At 38.6% G+C, this 14,262-nt stretch overlaps 2 protein-coding genes across 2 annotated transcripts; both read left to right on the plus strand.

The window, feature by feature from the left end:
* Positions 1-1,617: 1,617 nt before the first annotated feature.
* On the plus strand, positions 1,618-4,649 carry LOC134093894 (low choriolytic enzyme-like). The gene is made up of 8 exons (XM_062547193.1): positions 1,618-1,692; positions 2,040-2,091; positions 2,339-2,497; positions 2,637-2,754; positions 3,008-3,186; positions 4,017-4,098; positions 4,245-4,378; positions 4,609-4,649. Exons 1-7 carry the CDS (start codon positions 1,633-1,635, stop codon positions 4,369-4,371), a joined length of 777 nt encoding a protein of 258 aa, XP_062403177.1. The 5' UTR covers positions 1,618-1,632; the 3' UTR covers positions 4,372-4,378; positions 4,609-4,649.
* A 3,645-nt stretch (positions 4,650-8,294) lies between these two features.
* LOC134093445 (hatching enzyme 1.2-like) lies at positions 8,295-11,018 on the plus strand. Its single transcript, XM_062546497.1, has 7 exons — positions 8,295-8,360; positions 8,868-8,928; positions 9,046-9,204; positions 9,483-9,600; positions 9,766-9,944; positions 10,139-10,220; positions 10,871-11,018. Exons 1-7 carry the CDS (start codon positions 8,295-8,297, stop codon positions 11,016-11,018), a joined length of 813 nt encoding a protein of 270 aa, XP_062402481.1.
* The last annotated feature ends 3,244 nt before the right edge of the window (positions 11,019-14,262 follow it).

Here is a 14,262-nt window from a genome sequence, read left to right on the forward strand (position 1 = left end):
CTTTTAAAGTTCAAAATCTTTTATAGGTTTATTACATTTTCAGTAAATTCTTTATACTAGCCATACGACTTTTATGTAGTGAATGTCTGTGTTGTGGAGATTTCAGAATACATTAAGAATTTTATTATAAAGTAAAGTATGCAGCCTCTGAATTATAAAAGAAGAATATGCAAGAAGCTGTCATGTAGAAGAACCATTTCTTAATCATCTTGAATAAATTCAGTCACACGCCACATCCTGTTCTCCAAGCACCAACACACACACTGTAACACTAAACACAAGATGGTGAGCATGCAGTTGCTTCCTGTCATCATTACTGAATAAAATACTATGATTATAATGATATACTATGTGACAAATTCTTGAATTTCCCCTAGGGGATCAATAAAGTATCTATCTATCTATCTATCTATCTAAATATATATATATATATATTTAATTAAAATCACAATTTGAACTGATGCAATTAGCAAAATGTGCAGGGCACAAGCAGCAGTAAGATGAATATAAAAAGGCAAACAGAAGTATTCTTGCCCAAGAAGTAATATTTCAGTCATGTTTCATATTAGTAAATATTGAACTAAAATGATGTGTGCAAACATAATCATATCACAAAATCATTTAGTCATATCACTGATTTTTTCCCGGAATCTTTCAGCCCTCGCTGAAGGTAAAACTCAACATATTTGTTTTTCCACGTAACTATTTTTTTATTATTATTGTTTTTTTTTATTTACAATTTTGATGACAGGGCCCCTTTTTTAAAAAAAAACACTACACGTATTAACACCGCACCCAATTAGCAGAATCCTTTAGTGCTTCGCACAATGAAACACTTCATTCAAAACTATTGAATTATTATCAAAACTCTATTTTGTTGTGAAATCACAAACAGTTTTTGCCTGTTGCTTACACACTGAAATTAATGCTTGACCAAAGCCACAAAACCTAGTTGTTGTTGTTACAGTAACTACACTATTGTTTTATTGTATTGTTTATTATTTGGAATAAAGCACATCAGTGTTTATACTGATTTGAAAAAGTCAAATGGTGCATGTGTATCATTTTATTGGAAGAATTCAATTTTTCATGAGAATCGTTAAGGAGTTAAGGATATGTTAATTTTATGTTATTCATGAAAACAGTCACAAGGAGCAGAGCAGAAAGTATAATGTATGGATTTTATATGGGCCTCGTGGGACTGTGAGTGTGAACACTTGCTCGATCAGCTATTATTTAGTTGGCCTATTTTTAGTGGCCTTTTCTGTGAGAATCACACATGTGCATAGGCTACAGTAGGTCTACCTACGGCGGAAAAGAGGTGGACTTAAGTCTCACATTTCGGTCAATAAAATAGAGACTTTTCACCATTCCAATCATCGGAGGAGTGGTTTCATATTTTATCTGCACTATATAAAGTAAAAAGGGAAACATTTTGCTTCGTTTCAGGTCCAAGGTACATGTTACAACTGTATCAAGCAAACTGTCAGTGATATGTTTAATGTTTAAAATCAGAAAAGATCTGCTTATTTCGTATTTCAGAAAAGTTTCACAAGGTTTATTTAGAATCATGTAGAAACCAGATATGATATGCTATATGACCTTCTTTTCTTTCAGATTACTACTTGAAAAATGTTGTCACTAAGAATTACATTTTGGCTTTTTGCCCTTATCTGTTTTACATATGCTGAGGTAAGTTGTTTTTATGTGTGTGAGTGTGTGTGTGTGTGTGTGTGTGTGTGTGTGTGTGTGTGTGTGTGTGTGTGTGTGTGTGTGTGTGTGTGTGTGTGTGTGTGTGTGTGTGTGTGTGTGTGTGTGTGTGTGTGTGTGTCTGGAGATGTCAATGGCAATTTTCACACTGATCTCTGAATGATGACTCATGTATTTCTGTGCTCCTGTGGTCGCATGCCCCACAACCCACAATGATGCACTGAAAATCAAGTAAGTGGCCTTTTTTTGCTTTCCTTGACATACTGTATGTCAGACTCAGACTCAGTTAACAGTTTTTGATGCTTATTTCATTTCATTTCATTTCAGAGGAGGAAAGTCTCTCTGTGTCAGAGATTCTTGAAAAAGCAAACAGAAATGTCGGTAAGGTATTTCAGAAATGGCTCTGAAATATTATCTCTCTCAGCTGGCTCTCAGCCAATGTATTGGATCCAATGTAGGCTATTGTTTTGTTGTTGTTGTTGTTGTTGTTGATGATGATGAAGTACAGACCAGACCAATGATCCAAAATGTCTGATAAAGTAGGCTAACAAATATTTTGCCATTGAGAAATAAGCCCTCTCTAGAACATTTTTATTGAAATCAAACACGTCTGATTTCCCCCCTCCAGTGCGCAGAGCAGATGAGCCCTTCGTTGTAGATGACATCGCATACGTCTCTGAGGGGGAGAGGAACGCGGACCCCTGCACCTCCAGGCCTGGGGGATGTCTGTGGCCAAAATCTACTGACGGAACAGTCTACGTGCCTTATGTGATCGCTAATCATTACAGTAAGCTACCTCTTAACTGTATCAAGGTAGTATACATACATGCTACTCACAATATATGTTCCTAAGATTCTCTGATACATATCTAGATAGATAGATATATAGATAGATAGATTTGTAATTGTAATTTGTGCCCTGACAGCCTCTCGTGAGCTGGCCATTATTGAGCGTGGTCTGCAGTCCTTCTCCAGCTCTACTTGCATCCGTTTTTTCCCCAGAACTAACCAGAGAGATTACCTCTACATCATGTCTGACAATGGGTATAAATGCCACCAATACTATATTTTTTCATAGATCTTCATTTAAGGTCTCAAGGATGCAAGCATAAGAGTCTTTTGTATTTGTGACTGAATGTACTACTGAAGGCCTTTACCTTACATGTTAATATGCTTCATGTCAATGGCAGAAATGTTATTCTATTGTTGTAAGTCGCTTTTGATAAACACGGCTGCCAAATCAGTAAATGTAAATATCAATTGAAATGACGTGGACGCTGTGCTGGTTCTGTGGCAGGTGTTACTCCTACGTGGGGCGCATTTACAATGCTCAGACGGTCTCTCTGAGTCGCTCAGGCTGCATCTACCACAACACTGTCCAGCACGAGCTGCTGCACGCCCTGGGCTTCAACCACGAGCAGTGTCGCAGTGACCGGGACCAGTACATCCGAGTCCTTCTGCAAAATGTGCAATCTGGTAAGGGCTCGCCCAAGGATCTCCTATCTGCTTTGTTTAAAAAACTGTACAAACCCATATGAAACTACCATAAAATACCAAAAAAAGAGATTTATTAAATTTGGAGGCTGAAGCATCGAGTTGAGTCAAATTTTGGAATCAGGCTCTCAAATGTATTGGAATGAATTTGTTTTGACCTAAAAAAACATGCATATTTTATTGGGGCAGCCGTGGCCTACTGGTTAGGGCCTCAGACTTGAAACCAGAGGGTTGCCAGTTCGATCTCCGACCAGTCCACGTCTGAAGCGCCCTTGAGCAAGGCACCTAACCCCTCACTGCTCCCCGAGCGCCGCTAGTTGTGTGATTCACCTCACTGTGTGTTCACTGTGTGCTGTGTGTGTTCACTAATTCGATTAAATTGGGTTAAATGCAGAGAAACGAATTTCCCTCACGGAATCAAAAAAGTATATATTCTATTCTATTCTATTTGCTTGGCCTTCTTCACACTCTGAGAAGCCGGACAGTAATGTCAGTGTTGGTTTCTGCTGTTTTACCATTCAAATCCACTTGGGTGCCTGGATCTGGACATGCCAAGAACATTTCTGATATATACTTCAGATGTTTTTCCATTACTTTCCTAACTACCATTTTCCACTCCCAAGTGCACCAGTAATTTGAATGATATCCACAGAACTCTCTGTCACTCTCAACGTTTCTTGTAGAAACAAATAGTTACCAATGTGCATTAAATGTGTACTAGAAGTGGTAACAGCTTAGTATTTTTTGTCATGTGTGATACAATGATTCCAACACAAATTTACTTTTGCTCTCTCATTCTATGTTTTAAATAGGCCTGGAGTATGCTTTTGACAAGATTGCCACATTGAACCAAGACACCCCATATGATTACAACTCTGTGATGCAATACCATAAGTAAGTCCATTTTAAGTATCACAATAATAAACTCTATAGGCATGGCCAATCAGCAAAGACTTTCATGATGTCATGATTGAAGAAGGGTCTACCATTGCATTCCCCATGCATAACTAAGAGCTAATGGGTTATGTGGTGGATTTCAGGTACGCCTTCTCTAAGAATAACCAGCCCACCATGCAGCCTTACCCTGACCCAAATGTGCCATTCGGAACCGCCACTGAGATGAGCAAGAACGACATCCTCAGAGTGAACAGGCTCTACCAGTGTTAATGGACCAGTACGTCCAACACTTTTACTGTGAACATAATGACATGTCCTGAAATATGATCGCAATGTCACGTCTTTATCATGGTGCAGTAACAGTCTGTGTGTGTGTGTGTGTGTGTGTGTGTGTGTGTGTGTGCACGTGTGTGTGTGTGTGTGTGTGTGTGTGTGTGTGTGTGTGTGTGTGTGTGTGTGTGTGTGTGTGTGTGTGTGTGTGTGTGTGTGTGTGTTGTTTTTAAACAGGAAAGCAGGGAACATCCTTCAATCTACAAGTCATGTTGCTGATACTGTTGTCACAATAAAAAGACTTGTTGAAAATGTAAAAATTTCAAGAGTGCTTCTTTTCTGCTTCTATATTAAATAAGATTATTGGTGAGTAATTAGTCTTTGTTAATCACAGAACTCGCCTGGTACTGTATATGTTTATAAAGGTACAGTATGTGAAGACTATGAACTGCTGCTGAAAACTGTTTTAGAATGATATGTTATACAAATACTATTGGTGTTATCATAAAATTGGTGAAAATCCTACATGTAATATTATTATAGATCCTCACCTTTAAATTATTATTTTTTTAAAACATTCACTAAATTCTTTATGCACCAGCAATCAGAGTTGTATGCAAAATGAATGAGATTTCAGAATGCATACAAGCTAAGCAATCAGCCACTCATGTGTCTGAATGAAAATTGCGATGCAAGGCCTCAGTTGTGGCTGGGGCACCTGCACCGCCGGTGACCCAGGTTCGATTCCCACCCCGTGGTCCTTTCCAGATCCCACCCCTACTCTCTCTCCCACTCGCTTCCTGTCACTCTACACTGTCCTGTCACATTAAAAGGCATAAAAGCCCCAAAACTATATACTTAAAAAAAAGAAAATTGCAATGCAAGCAAGGCAGGTTTAAAGATTGCAAACATGGTAAGACATTTATTAGCTAGCACAGTTACAACACTACGGCCTGAGGTCAGCATGACCACTGCTTAAGGCAGCAGCCCGACTGGCCTCCTGGGCTGCGTGTTCTCTCCGCATTTAAAGGCATTGCGCCCTCTCTTGATTGGGTCAAGAAGACAGCAAAAGGTCACAAAGGCAGTTGCATCATCAAATGCTGATCAAAGGGTAACAAGGGCAGTTGATTGACCAGGTTTTGGTGTGATCAAAGACTGGGGTCGTGACTATCAATGATGAATTATTTCTACTACATGTCCATATTGTAAAATGAGCTGGAATTTTATGATGGGAAAGTATATGCAGCCTCTGAATTCTGTTCTCTAAGCACCAACACATGCACTGTCCTACAATTCTAAACTGACAAAATTATGTGTATGCAGTTATTTACGGTCATCATTAAAAATGCTGATTATTATGTGAATATAAAATGACCTCAAGACTTATATTTGTTGATAGAATACAACAAATATGCATAAGCAAAGAATCCTCAATTCTCAGAGCGTTTAGAATGGAAAGAGATGTTTTTAAAAACTGGATTTTTTAAAATGATCATTATTTGGGATAGGTCAGTATTGACAGAGAACATATGGAAGAGAGAGATGGGCGTACAGGACAGTAAAATGACTGCGGGTCAAAATTAACACACTTTTGCACAATTTTAAATGTTTGGGTGCCGAATTCACTTCTTCACTCACTTTTGGGTTCACGCTTCCCACCTTTACTGTTCATTCGTTTGTTCGTTCGTTCATTCGTTCGTTCATTCATTCATTCATTCATTCATTCATTCATTCATTCATTCATTCATTCATTCATTCATTCATTCATTCAATCTTTATGGCATGTTCTTTTCCCAATCCCATATCTTTATACCTTATCACAGGGGTCGGCAACCTTTGAGACATCCAGTGCCAACTTCAAAATTTCTAGTCAAAGAGTGTGCCACTATCATCAATTTTTATCTGGGGTTCGTAGTTTGTCACTTTTAATTGTAAACACGACTCGGAATTGTCCGTGGTCAAACGGCTGCCGATAGGGCTGAGCACACTTTTCATATGCGAAAATACCTGCTCACACAGGTATGTTGAGCCGAACACTAACAAGAGGGATTGGAAGATTTTTTTTTTTTTTCTGGTGGCGCGTGCCAGTGACTATGCCTCGGCGTGCCAGCAGTGGCACCCGTGCCATAGGTTGCCTACCCCTGCCTTATCACATGGTCCACGATCTGTACCCCATACCTGCTTTAAGATAACCGAACATGATCTTTATACACCCATACCTGCTTTAAGATGACTGAACATTTGAATTTGCTTGAAAGATGAAACATGAATCATTGTTTAATCAAAATCACAACTAATGCAATTAGTAAATCCAAGGTCACCATTAATCGTGTAGCTCTCGTCTTTCGGGAGTATTTTACAGCATGATGCAACATGAAGCAGCATAGTGCTGTGCTGGTCAAAACACTTCACATAGTTCTTGTTCTCTTCTTCTCAAGTTCAATTGGATTAACTGTGTTGAACAAATGGAAAATATTTATTCACAGCTAATTGATATTGCTTGCAAAATTATGAACTTTAATGCCACTGTGTGTATGAAATGTGTTTGCAGGTTTTCTTGATTGCTTTGACCTAATTCAAGAAACTAGGTTCAACTTGGTTTTCATCATCACTGTCTCAGCAGAGCAAAAGTCACCTCCACCTACAGTATCTCCTTAGATAGATACCGTACATTTCCCCTCACCCTTTTGCAGAACATGCAGCTAACACAGGTGTCATTCAAGCAGTCCAAACTCCATTGTTTTATATGGTAACCAAACAGAAACCATCTCTTCCTAACTATTTGAAACTACCTACATTGGTATGAAATCACTGAAGCACCTGTTTGACACTCCTTCACATAAGTCTTCAATTAGCAATCAGTCTGCAGGCCTTAAAAAGTGCAGCATCTGTTTTGTTATACTTTAGATTTTATTTCTATTTCTTAAACTCTAGATTTCATTTTAGTTTACATATTAATTGCTTATTGTTTGAAGACAAAATTTGTTTTTGTTACATGTTTGACACCTTTTGGCACGTTTACAGCCTTCTGCAAACAAAATGTGTAATTTTGACCATTGTTTCAGCAGGTGTGTTACTATAACAGTTTTGAAAATGTGGAGTTTGAGTTGACTGTTGCATCAAAGCAATCAAGAAAAACTCTGTGCTTACTAGTCTTGTCATGGCAGTTACCTCTTGAGAGGAATGAATACAATTAATTTTATTCAATACTGAACAAGAACAAAAATGAACTAGAAATGGCTAAATTCCTCATATTGAAAACTGTGTTTTGTATTTTGTTATCCATTGTGTAGCTTTGCTTTTGCTGCATGTTTTAGATGTTTTCAGAGTGTTTTTGAGTCTTTTGCAAGCAAAATGTGTCATGTTTTTGATCTCTGTGCAAATTATTTTGAAAACGCGATGTCAGAGTTGAGCCAAGCATAAAAGCAATCGAGAAAAAAAATGTAAGACACAGGTTACTGGGTAAGGTTTAGATTTAGAAAACGTCGCCATGCGGCAGCTGTGTCAACACTGATGATTTTGTCTATGGGCCTTTTGCCTATATCTGTGGGAAGGAAAACAGATGAGAAAGCAGACATATGACTATACCACAGGAACACTGTTATCGTGACATGTAAAGTTACTTTGTGTAAAAGGTCATCCTAAATGGTGTTACATGTTTCCGGTGACATCATGACATGCGTTAGATAAATAATGTCTGTCTGTCTCTGTCTGACACATTCCTCTCCTAGTGCTCCAAGAGGGTGAGTGAGTATAATCCATGTTGGCTCATTGAAAATACACACACACACACACACACACACACACACACACATACACACACACACACACACACACACACACACAAATACATTCTGCGCTGTTTCTTTGTCCCCCAAAATGGGAATAATGTTATTTCACTTCTCTGCAGTCAACTGCTCCACATGGCTGCATGGAAAATCAGTCTGGGTCTTTTGGCCCTTCTATTGGTGTCCTCCATTAGAGCTGAGGTTAGTCACCACTCATTGTTCCGTCATTAGTCATGGTGTGTCTGTGTCAGTGTTTGTCTGTATGTGTGTGTGTGTGTGTGTGTGTGTGTGTGTGTGTGTGTGTGTGTGTGTGTGTGTGTGTGTGTGTGTGTGTGTGTGTGTTTGTGTGTGCGCGCGCGAGTGCATGTGTGTGTCTGTCTATGTCAGTTTTTGTCTATGTGTGTGTGTGTGTGTGTGTGTGTGTGTGTTTGTATATGCGTGTGTGCGTGCACGTGTGTGTGTGTGTGTGTGTGTGTACGTTTGTGAAAATAGTTTTCGGTGACTGACTCAAGAATTTGTTTTCTTCTCCTGTCCAAAATGTGCTTGGTGTTCATGAAACCATGAAATCATGTAAGTTATTTACATAACATCTTGATAACTTGGCCTAAATGTCTAACTGTTTAGTAGTCTGTTTTACTTGTCCTTTAGAGTCATGAATAACGCTGATGTCATAACTATAATGCTAATCACAAACTCTTTACAACAGAGGCTCCTGAGGATGTGGAACTCTCCGTTTCTGAGATCATTGAGAAGGCAAACAAAAATGTTGGTAAGATACGTAATACTTTCCGGTGTTTGAGGGCATTTAAACTTATAATGTTAAAGTAAGTGACACCAAATTGCTAAACCAAAAATACTTGATATTCCACAACATCCTTTCTTTCAGTGCGAGGCCCAGATGAGCCTTTTGTAATTGACGACATCGCCTACGGTTCGGAGGAGGAGTACGGGAGAAATGCTGACCCCTGCACGACCTCTGGCTGCATGTGGCCCAAGTCTGGGGATGGGAATGTCTACGTACCTTACCACATCCACGACCACTACTGTACATAGAACCTGTTTTTTACTACCTTTAAAAAATACACTACTGCACATTTAACATGCTTTTTTTACTCTCTTTACAAAATCCACAATCACTACTGAACATTTAACTTTCACTTCCTTTGCTGTCTCTATTTCTTTCTTTCTCTTTTCCATAAATACCAAACCATTTTTGGAATGCAATGTACTTGCTATTGCTCTTTACTGTAATCAATAATATATCGATATAATGTCAAATATTCACTATGATCATGACTTATATATATATATTTCTTACTACAGCTGATCGAGAGGAGTCTGTGATTGTGCGTGCACTGAAGTCTATTCAGGATGTGTCCTGTATCAGATTTATTCCGAGGACTCATCAGAAAGCCTGGATCCACATCCTGTCTCTCAATGGGTAAATGCTCCTGGCCCTACACTCATCAATAACATTATGTGTATTTCCATCACTCAAACCAATCATTATGATTGTAAAATCTTCCACAATCACCTCACCTCACATAATTTTTCAATGATACAAACCACGGCGTAACTGCTCACATATTCCGTTGGTGGACTGCAGGTGTTATTCCCACGTGGGTAGCCGGAATAAGGAGCAGACGCTCTCTCTGAATCGCCAGGGCTGTGTCTACCACCACACAGTCCAGCACGAGCTGCTGCACGCCCTGGGCTTCAACCACGAGCAGACCCGCAGTGACCGGGACGACCACATCAAAATCCTCTATGAGAACATCGACCCCAGTATGTACAGTATAGCCTACATGTGCTAATACGTAAGCATAGCACTTGCATCTTGAAAACACAAGCCACAGCAATATAGGGCCTACAACACGTTTGACATGTTTGACGTTTTCAGTTCAACGACATGCAGCCTAGCTGTTTCCACCAGATACTGTATGGCTTATTTGTCTTTTCCTGTGTGCTGTCATTAACAGTGATGGCATACAACTTTGACAAGATTGAAACTCTGAACCAGGACACTCCTTATGACTACAACTCTGTCATGCAGTACCACAGGTGCGTACAAGACCTTTGACCTCTGACCTCTAGACACAAGGGGTGGCTCTCAAACGCTCTCGAGGGGCGTTCCCACTGATCTATAACCAACACTGGATAGACTATCCCATTAGCCTGGCTAACGCCTCCCACTTCTCAAATGAGACGTGGTCTGGCAACCAGATGTTCATTTTCTCGTATTTGAAAAAATGCCCAGATCCGTTCATTGGGCGCCACGGATGTCAATCAAATGCGTCGCTGCATAGCTCATCATGGTCTTGCTTTCTCCCCTGTTCTGTGATTGGCCACCAACATCAGGCGAAAATGGGGGCGTTAGTTTCCAGACTGCCTTAGCAGCGTGAAAGAAATCACTGCGCAAGGCAGTATGGGAAACCCAGGCTACTATCCCATTGTTGCCGCCCCATCATTATTTATGTAGATCAGTGAGGATCGAGGCACGAGGGAGGAAGGGAGGATGTATAAAAGCCGAATGAGAGGCACCCAAGGTCTTGCTCCAACCATATGGCTGTTTTACCCTCTGATCTATAAACATAGAATATACTATTCTTAACCTGATATGACTTTGGAGTTACATTTTACTGCACAGGGCTTCACACTAGTGGAAATGATTATGTTATGTTGTCTGTTTTTTTTTTTTTTTTTTTTCCCAGAACTGCCTTTTCAATGAACAAACAGCCCACCATGATGCCGATTCCTGACCCCAACGTAGACATTGGAAAAGCCAGAGAGATGAGTAAGAATGACATCCTCAGGCTGAACAGGCTCTACAAGTGTATTAAGAAAGGAGACCGTCCTTGAGTCAGTGCATCAGAATAAAGTTTTCAAAAGTAAAACGCCATGTTATGTTTACTTTAGGCATGAATCATTTTAAATGAATGACATCATAATGAACTGTGCTGGAACCCAAAATAAAAACATTTCATGGCTGAACGTTTGTGTTATTATTGTCTTTACTAAGTGGATATCCTGAAAATCCACACATGTTTCCCTGGGATTGTTTGACTGATGCAACAAGTGCTTTGAATATTGTATTTTAGTTGTTCCTCTTGCAGGCATGCACTATAGACATGCAAACAGCACAGGGTGAAACATGAGGCAAATGATCTGCAATTGCATCTTTTTTTTCCATTCATATGAATGGACATTTTCTCTCTACTGCCCCATAGTGGCTCTTGTCAGACTTGTTCTGTTCATGAACACTGAAATGAATTACAGAAGTTCTTGATTGCTTTGACCTGCTTAACCAAACTGGGATTCACTTGGTTTTCATCATCACTGTCTCAGCAGTTTCTCATTTGACCCTTCACCCTTTCTCATTGGATTAACACACTTTCCCAGGTAACACTGATGTCATGCTAGCTAGCTAGCAGAAAGGTAAAAGTTAGCAGCGGGTTTGATATTCGCTGGATATTCGTTTTTGAAAGACATTTTCTCATTCTGATTGCTGACATTTTCTCATTCTGATTGCTGTAGTAGTTGCCAATGGTAGTCTGCTACTTACTACAGGTAAAGTTTTGCTGATATCTGACATTATGGTGAAACAGTACACATTTAAAGTTTTAAAATAGGCACCAAAAATTAGCAAAAATATATTTTCTCATTCTGATTGCTGTAGTAGTTGCCAATGGTAGTCTGCTACTTACTACAGGTGAGGTTTTGCTGATATCTGACATTATGGTGACACAATACGCATATAAATGTTTAAAATAAGCACCAAAAATCAATACATATATATTTTCTCATTCTGATTGCTGTAGTCTTTGCCACTGGTAGTCTACTACTTACTACAGGTAAAGTTTTGCTGATATCTGCCATTATGGTGAAACAGTACACATTTAAAGTTTTATAATAGGCACCAAAAATTTGCAAAAATATATTTTCTCATTCTGATTGCTGTAGTAGTTGCCATTGGTAGTCTGCTACTTACTACAGGTCAAGTTTTGCTGATATCTGACATTATGGTAAAACAGTATGCATCTAAATGATTAAAATATTCATCATTAATCAACAAAAAGCTATTTTTGCATTCTGATTGCTGTAGTAGGCCTAGTTGCCAGTGGTAGTCTGCTACTTACTACAGGTCAAGTTTTGCTGATATCTGACATTATGGTGAAACAGTACGCATATAAATGTTTAAAATATGCACCAAAAATCAATAAATATATATTTTCTCATTCTGATTGCTGTAGTAGTTGCCATTGGTAGTCTGCTACTTACTACAGGTCAAGTTTTGCTGATATCTGACATGGTAAAACAGTATGCATCTAAATTATTAAAATATTCATCATTAATCAACAAAAAGCTATTTTTGCATTCTGATTGCTGTAGTAGTTGCCAGTGGTAGTCTGCTACTTACTACAGGTCAAGTGTTGCTGATATCTGACATTATGGTGAAACAGTACGCATATAAATGTTTAAAATATGCACCAAAAATCAATAAATATATATTGTCTCTTTCTGATTGCTGTAGTAGTTGCCAGTGGTAGGCTGCTATTTAACAAAATTGCATATTCATCATCTGTTTGCTGTAGTTGGCCTGTGGCCAATGGTAGGCTTCTACGTAGGGAGACTTTTAATGAAACAGGGTGAGAACAATTCTGAAAAACACACTAATGGCATTGTCAACAAGTCATTTTTTTATTACAGAATATCAAAGATGGATGATATCTGTAATAACAAGAGACACTTAAATAAAGATATAAATAAAGTAATAAATAATAAACAGTGACACTTAAATGAAAAATATGAATACCATAATAATAAATAAGATGCAGAATTCACAATTCATGCATAGAGACGGATAGCAGTCTACCATTGGCACCTACTACAGCAATTAGAATGAGAAAATATATATTTATTGATTTTTGGTGTATATTTTAAACATTTGGTAACACTTTATTTTAATATTTCGCTGTTACAGTGTACCTACCTAATTAGGTACAGTGGTACAACCTGTGTAACACACTGTCAGGTACTATCATTCTATCATTATGTAATTTGTGGGTACCTATTGTTACATTGTAATACTGAGTGCTTTTACAAAACTTTACCAATTTGTCTACATTTTTCATCAGAGGCAAAGGGCTGACCTGAGACCTGCTGGATGGGGTAAATCTGGTGATGATAGATTTGATATACAAACCATTTTTAGCTCCAGTCAAGGCCTCATTGTCTTCAGTGTACATGTAACAGCTGTGCTGCTACAACCTTGTTACAGGTTTATGCCACTGTATCAAAGAGTAAGAGTGTACCAACACAGTTGATACATGTGCTACGTAGGGTAATTGCAGACATGTTCCAAGACATCAAAGACACAACATACATGTCATATGTGCGTGAACGTTATTAACTGGTACACTTAACAGGTTTATTCCACTGTATCAAAGAGTTACAAAGGTGTAGCAGTGCAGCTGTTACATGCAACTGTGTTGGTACACACGTATTACTCTTTGATAGTAGTAGTAAGTAGCAGACTACCATTATCAACTACTACAGCAATCAGAATGAGAAAATAGCTTTCTGTTGATTTTTGGTGCATATTTTAAACATTTAAATGCGTGTTTCACCATAATGTCAGATATCAGCAAAACTTTACCTGTAGCAAGTAGCAGGCTGCCATTGGCAACTACTACAGCAATCAGAATGAGAAAATAGCTTTTTGTTGATTTATGGTGAATATTCTAAACATTTAAATGCATACTGTGTCACCACAATGGCAGGTATCAGCAAAACCTCACCTGTAAGTAGCAGACTACCAATGGCAACTACAGCAATCAGAATGAGAACATATATATATAGGCTATATATTGATTTTTGGTGCATATTTGAAGCATTTAAATGCGTACTGTATTGTGTCACCACAATGGCAGGTATCAGCAAAACCTCACCTGTAAGTAGCAGACTACCAATGGCAACTACTACAGCAATTAGAATGAGAAAATATATTTTTTATTGATTTTTGGTGCATATTTGAAACATTTAAATGCGTACTGTGTCACCACAATGGCAGGTATCAGCAAAACCTCACCTGTAGTAAGTAGCA

This window comes from Sardina pilchardus, chromosome 10 (genome assembly GCF_963854185.1).
Source record: "Sardina pilchardus chromosome 10, fSarPil1.1, whole genome shotgun sequence".
NCBI classification, from domain to species: Eukaryota; Metazoa; Chordata; class Actinopteri; order Clupeiformes; family Clupeidae; genus Sardina; species Sardina pilchardus.

Excerpts from the sequence above, each read along its gene's own strand:
- LOC134093894 (XM_062547193.1), top strand. The coding sequence starts at position 1,633 with ATGTTGTCACTAAGAATTACATTTTGGCTTTTTGCCCTTATCTGTTTT. Across the intron at positions 2,092-2,338 it reads AAAAGCAAACAGAAATGTCG|TGCGCAGAGCAGATGAGCCC; the intron begins GTAAGGTATTTC and ends TCCCCCCTCCAG. Across the intron at positions 2,498-2,636 it reads TGTGATCGCTAATCATTACA|CCTCTCGTGAGCTGGCCATT; the intron begins GTAAGCTACCTC and ends GTGCCCTGACAG.
- LOC134093445 (XM_062546497.1), top strand. The coding sequence starts at position 8,295 with ATGGCTGCATGGAAAATCAGTCTGGGTCTTTTGGCCCTTCTATTGGTG. Across the intron at positions 9,601-9,765 it reads CACATCCTGTCTCTCAATGG|GTGTTATTCCCACGTGGGTA; the intron begins GTAAATGCTCCT and ends GGTGGACTGCAG. Across the intron at positions 10,221-10,870 it reads TCTGTCATGCAGTACCACAG|AACTGCCTTTTCAATGAACA; the intron begins GTGCGTACAAGA and ends TTTTTTTCCCAG.